The following is a 6,443-nucleotide window of genomic DNA, read 5'->3' on the forward strand; positions in this document are numbered from 1 at the left end:
ATGCATAATCCATAATATCTCACACTCTGACAGTTCAATATTCTTACCTAAATCCTTCAGTGTCCAAATATGAATTTACACCATCTGAGACTGGGTAGCTGGGCCTCAGCATATACAACCGTGGGGAAATATAGCGCTTGAAGGTAAAGTCCTTCTGAAAATAAATCATACCAGATTTCAATGTCTTCTCTTCAGCCTTCATGTTGGAAAGAGCCGACTAAGAGAGTTACATCATTGTTGGCTCTTCTCCTTGGCTCAAAATGTCCTTGCTATGTGCACTAATGTCTCAGGCTCAGGCCTAATATGAGAATTAGCAAAGGAAATTTTATTGGATGTGAGTGTGGAAATAGAATGGGCATCCTTCTGGTAGTGTCAGAGTTCCAGAGGGAGTTATTAAACAGTTTCCAAGTTATTACTGCAAGCAAATCCACACATATGCACACACACACACACACACATACAGACACGCACAAGGATGCCCATGTTTCTCTGCTTTCCAAAATCTTTCAAGGCCCCGGAACGCATGGACATGAATCTACCTCTTCTGTGATTCTCTGAGTTTTGGGGAAATATTGGTCTCTGGAAACATCTAATGTCATATAATCATTCATACTCAATGAGAGCCTGACATGTCCAAAGAGACAATTCATTCTCAGGGGAGCAACAAAACTTACTTATTACAGTGAGGTATGGCCCTTCAAAAGGCCTCAGTACACATAAATATATACAGTATATTTTTGGTATTGAATTTCCTCATAAAGGAGCAATTAGGAAAAACAGCTAATAAAGCTCCCTGAGGGGGCTAATAATTTTTTTTGTGTGTGTGGAAACAAGGTCCTGCTGTGTTGTCCAAGCTGGTCTCCAACTCCTGGGTTCAAATGATCCTCCTGCCATGAGTAGCTGCGACTCTAGGCCCTTGGGCCTGCACGGTGAGCTGATGCAGGGTCTTGGCTCATTATCTCGGTCTTGTAGGACTCAGGGAGGATCACAGATGTATGCCAACTACTAGGATCTTCGTGGCCAAATATTAATGCATTATAACATTTCGGTACCTTGCAAAACTTTTTTCAATGTGTTGCAATTTCTTGAGCTTCCTTACTTCTCTTGGATAATTTTTGAATGACTGTTGAAGGCCGAAGGGTGGATTTGAGATGAGTATAGAGGAAGAAGGAGGATTCATTGTCTTTACATATCTACTCTCTTGGAATCCTTCCCTTGAGAGACAGGTGGATTCTAACACAGACCCAGTGGCTATTCCCAAATGACCCTGAATACAATGTGTTTCTTTTCTCTCCTGGAACAAAAAGTGGGCCATGGGCCATGAAGGCATAAAATGTATTTATTAGACAGGTTTTGTTTTCTTGAACCACCATGATTTGTCTTGAATTGCCTACCCATACATAAACAAAAACTATGGTTTTATTCCAGTCACAAAATCCCCGAGGGTGAAATGTAAAGAGTGTATAAAGAAGAAAAGGAAGTTCAGGTTAACATAAAGAAATTGTCTCTGCGCATACACGTACCCAAACTGTACAAGCATCTTTTTAATTTCAGTTCGTAAATCAGTAGACTAGACCTGAGAACAGGAAATACTTGGTCCATGTATAAATTTGTCCATGTACATATTTGACTTACAATTTAAAATATTCCTCCCATTTTCACTAATTGGTGAAATATACTTAAAATTCTGTACTTAAAATATAAAATCAAGTGATTTTAATAATTGACTGGATATAGCAGAGTCACCACAGAAAGCATATATGAAATAAATGTGTCTATATTCTGCATATATGCACATTTAGGAAGAGAGGGATAGGTAACAGGGAAAGTTGATTGAATACCTGATTAATGCCAGGAGCAGTACTAACCTTCACAACTATCATCCTCACTGCATTGATCACATTTCGTTCTTTTGACAACCTTGTGAGCAAGTAATGATATTTCCGTATTACGGGTGCTAAAAGTGAGATAAGTGTTGGTATGAGTCACAGATAACACCAAAAAGCATTTAGGGTATTGCTTTCAACCTTATACCCCCTTCTTCTCCTGAGTCCACAAACTCGATAGCTCACATTGTTTAATCTCATTTCTTCTTTTTGTTTGTATACTCTCGCTAATAGAATCGAGTGGCTATGAAGATATACAATGAAGTGGTGGAAGAAGAGCTAGCTACCTGTTACTCTTAGGTTAGCATTTTGAGAAAACTAGATCAGATGGACTTCCACTCTCCATCTGACTGCTCACCCCCATTTTCTGCTCTCGGAAGGCCCAAGTCTCCTCTGCAGCCTCTGCATGGCTGACTTCATCTCTTGATTACTCAGGGAATAGATTAAGGGGTTCAGCATGGGGGTAATGATCGTGTTATTAATGGATACGGTTGTGTCCATGGGCAGTGTCATGAAGGGCCGGCAGTAGATGTAAACGCAAGGCACGAAGTGAAGAGTCACCACCAGGATGTGGGAAGTGCACGTGGAGAGGGCCTTGTTCCACCCCTTCCCAGAGTGGGATCTCAGCATCACCAGAATGACCGTGTAGGAGCCCAGGAGCAGCAGGAATGAGAGCAGGGTCACCAGTCCATTGTTAGAGATCATGAGAAGCTCCAAAGCAAAGGTGTCAGTGCAGGCCAGTTTTACCACCTGGGGCACATCACAGTAGAAGGCATCCAGCGTGTTGGGGCCACAGAAGGGGAGTGGAAGCATCAGAAATACCTGGAAGATTGAATGCAAACCACCACCCACCCAAGATGCCACCACCAAGGCCACCCACACCTCTTTCCTCATCATGTTCACATAGTGCAGGGGCTTGGCGATTGCAAGGTATCTGTCGTAGGCCATCACAGAGAGGAAAAATATATCTGCCCCACCAGCAAAGTGGAAGAAAAAGATCTGTGCCATGCAGCCATTGTAGGAGATGGTTTTCCTCTCTGATAAAAGATCCACCAGGAACTTGGGGACGGTGATAGATGAAAAAATGATGTCCAGGACTGATTTGTTCCGCAGGAGAAAGTACATAGGAGTGTGCAGGCGGGACTCACAGGTGACAGTGACCACAATGAGTGCATTTCCCAGGACGGTTGCTACATACACAGCAAAGAAGACCACAAACAAGAAAAACTCCAGCTCTTGGGAACGAGTAAGTTCCAGGAAGAAAAACTCCTTTACATTAGTGTGGTTGATCTGGTCCATGACGGGGATGACTGTCTTCCACGTCCTACCCTGGGCGAAGATATATTAGAACTTGGATTATGGTGACATGAGGTGGCAAAATCATTGATCACATACTGCTCTCAAGCATCGAGGTCATCATGACTACACAGAAAAACTGGGCTAGCCTTCCCTTTGTGGTCTGGAAATTCTTCTTTCATACGGTTCTTCTTTCTTATTGTAAATATCCTGGGTTGACAGGGAAAAACCATCACATGTCTCTATCCTCACTCTGACCAGAGAGAGATGGATGGACTGTGGCCATTCGCCTATGCTTTACCAAGGGCTTTCACCTGCAATAGCTCATCTTGATTTCGATTCTCATGAAGTTTCTGAAGAGTCTTTAGAACGACTATCTACATTTTATATATGGGGAAACTGAAGCTTTAGAGCAGTGAATGACTTACTCACATCTGCATAGTTGCAAAATTAGTGAATTGTAAATCGAGGATTCAAATCCAAATCATTCTCCTGACTTGAGAAAGATTCCCTCCTTGAACAAATGTTGCTTAGGCTCCTCTGAGCCCTTTTCTTGACTATGACTCAATCTTGTGTCTGTCTTTGCTGAGCCCAGTTTTAACAGGAATCTTGCCAAGTCAGTTTAATGGGAATTTCCCACCCTTGAAATCTAATCAAATTCCTCACCCGTTACCCTTTTATGTATTTATTATTTTTAATCTCATCCCTCACCCTCGATATCTAAGTCCTTGTGTCTAAGTCCTTGGCCAGTCTTTAGCAAGAATTCTTTTATGCTAGTTTAGCAAGAACCACCCTACCTTTGATATCACTTCTTAGTAATTTCCAATCCACTGACCTCCCTCACTCTGCTCATTGCTTATAAATCTTCACTTGTCTTTGCTATATTTTAAGTTGAGTTCAATCTTTTTCTTCTATTGCAAGAGTTTTAAATGAAATCTATATTCCTGTCTTTAATAATTGTCTGGTGAATAATTTTTCTTTAACATAACAGTCTCCAGGGATTTTTCCACTGTACCACTCTGAGAAATCAAAGAGTCTGGGGCTTACTTTGGCTTACGAGAATTCTAGTGTGTATGTAAGGCTTAAACAGTTTATTAAGTAGCCTGTCTACCTATTCCTCATCTCATCCCTTATAAAAAGAGAAGAGTCAGGCCCTCATAATTACTCCTCTTTTGCACTCTGGGAAGCCTGGACCTTGCTATTGACGCACAGGGCTCTTGGTAGAGTATAGAGCTACAATCATTGTTAAGGGCATGTTTTAGTATCACAGAAAAACTGATCATTAGAGCATCACAGGACTTCAGAGATAAATTAGTCTAATGCTTCTTACTTCAGGAGTGACTAGAGAAGGACATTTTTTTTTTTTCAGAATCAGAGTTTGAATTGGTGAAAGATAGAGAGCTGTAACCAGGTTTATTGACTCAAATTCTAGGGATATTCTACTATTGCTATATAATAGCAATTTACTATATTAATATTGCTTTTCCCCAAATCAGATATTCAGTCATGTGAGGACAAACTTCTTTTGGTAAGAATATCTGTGTGAACCAGGTGCCGTGGCTAATGCCTGTAATCCCAGCACTTTGGGAGGTCGAGGCGGGCAGATTGCTTGAGATCAGGAGTTTGAGACCAGCCAGGGCAACAGTGAGACCCCATCTTATCAACAACAACAAATTAAAAAAAATAAATTAGCCAGGCATGGTGGTATGCACCTGAGCTACTCAGGAGGCTGAAGTAGGGGGATCGCTTGAGCCCAGGAATTCAAGGCTGCAGTGTGCTATGATTGTGCCATTGTACTCCAGCCCTGGTGACAGAGCAAGTTCCTGTCTCTACAAAACAATAACCCCGCCCCCAAACCATTTGATACAGCAGGCCTGTGAAACAAAGAATATCTGTATGTCCCAAGGACTCATATTCTAGATAATTTTTAAAAATTTAAGGAGCCGGGCACACTGGCTCACGCCTGTAATCCCAGCACTTGGGGAGGCTGAGGTGGGCGGATCACGAGGTCAGGAGATTGAGACCATCCTAACACAGTGAAACCCCGTCTGTACTAAAAATACAAAAAATTAGCCAGGCATGGTGGTGGGCGCCTGTAGTCCCAGCTACTCGGGAGGCTGAGGCAGGAGAATGGCGTGAACCCAGGAAGCAAAGCATGCAGTGAGCCAAGGTTGCACCACTGCACTCCAACCTGGGCGACAGAGTGAGACTTTGCCTCAAAAAAAAAAAAAAAAAAAAAATTGAGATGACCAAAATCTAATTCAACAATAAAAAGTAGGCAATTGGCATTTGAAAAAACATAATTATGTCTGAAAAAATATAGGATAAGAAAGAAAACAGTATACCAGATGAACAAAGGATAGAGCACTTTCCCTGAAATAAAAGCAAAAGAAAGTGTTCCATAAGCAACATAGTTCTTAATTTTTCTTATTTCAGTTCTCTTACAGTTGAGTGTATTTTATAGTTTAGTTTGTGGGGTTAGAACATACAGAAGTCCTCTTAAACAAAAATCTTGTTATCTTGTTAGATCCCTGATGTTTCCACCATTAGAATAATTTCATTCCTGTGGAAGTGAGTTGCCGCTTTCATTTTTGTTTATTTATTTTTAATTAAAAAACTTTTTACAATCTTTTAAAAATTGCACATATTTAAGGTATACAGCCCAAAAGAAATCTTACTTTAATATGCTAGCCTCCAGTAACATACTAACTGGTACAATGTATTTGGAATTACGTCATTTCCTTTTATTAGAGTGTCTACAAGGAAAAGCATCCATCTTTGGATTGTACTCAGGGCAGGATCTATTTAGTTCTTCACAGGAGACTCCAAAGAAGACATTTATCCTAGATGAAAGTGCAAGGCAGAGCTCCTGTGGGACATCAGTGTGCATTCTTTTCTGAGGCAATAAGAATTGTGTAACTGACTGTGTATCTCTGTGTGTGTGTGTGTGTGTGTGTGTGTGTGTGTGTTTTAACACAGAGTCTTTCTCTGTTGCCCAGGCTGGAGTGCAGTGGTGCAATCTTGGCTGACTGCAACCTCCGCCTCCCAGTTCAAGCCATTCTCCTACTTCATCCTCCCGAGTAGCTGGGACTGCAGGCAGGAGCCACCATGCCCGGCTAATTTCTGTATTTTTAGTAGAGACGGGGTTTTGCAATGTTGGCTGGGCTGGTCTGGAACTCCTGAACTCAGGTGATCTACCCACTTCAGCCTCCCAAAGTGCTGGGATTACAGGCGTGAGCCACCGCGCCAGGCCCTGACTAT

General features: G+C 41.7%; 1 protein-coding gene across 1 annotated transcript; it reads right to left on the minus strand.

Annotated features, from left to right (window-relative positions):
* Nucleotides 1–2,154: 2,154 nt before the first annotated feature.
* OR4D6 (olfactory receptor family 4 subfamily D member 6) lies at nt 2,155–3,200 on the minus strand. The gene is given in 1 exon segment (NM_001193885.2): nt 2,155–3,200. A coding segment is annotated over 1 exon segment (945 nt). The 5' UTR covers nt 3,186–3,200; the 3' UTR covers nt 2,155–2,240.
* Between the last annotated feature and the right edge of the window lie 3,243 nt (nt 3,201–6,443).

Source organism: Macaca mulatta, chromosome 14 (genome assembly GCF_049350105.2).
Source record: "Macaca mulatta isolate MMU2019108-1 chromosome 14, T2T-MMU8v2.0, whole genome shotgun sequence".
In the NCBI taxonomy this organism is placed as follows: domain Eukaryota; kingdom Metazoa; phylum Chordata; class Mammalia; order Primates; family Cercopithecidae; genus Macaca; species Macaca mulatta.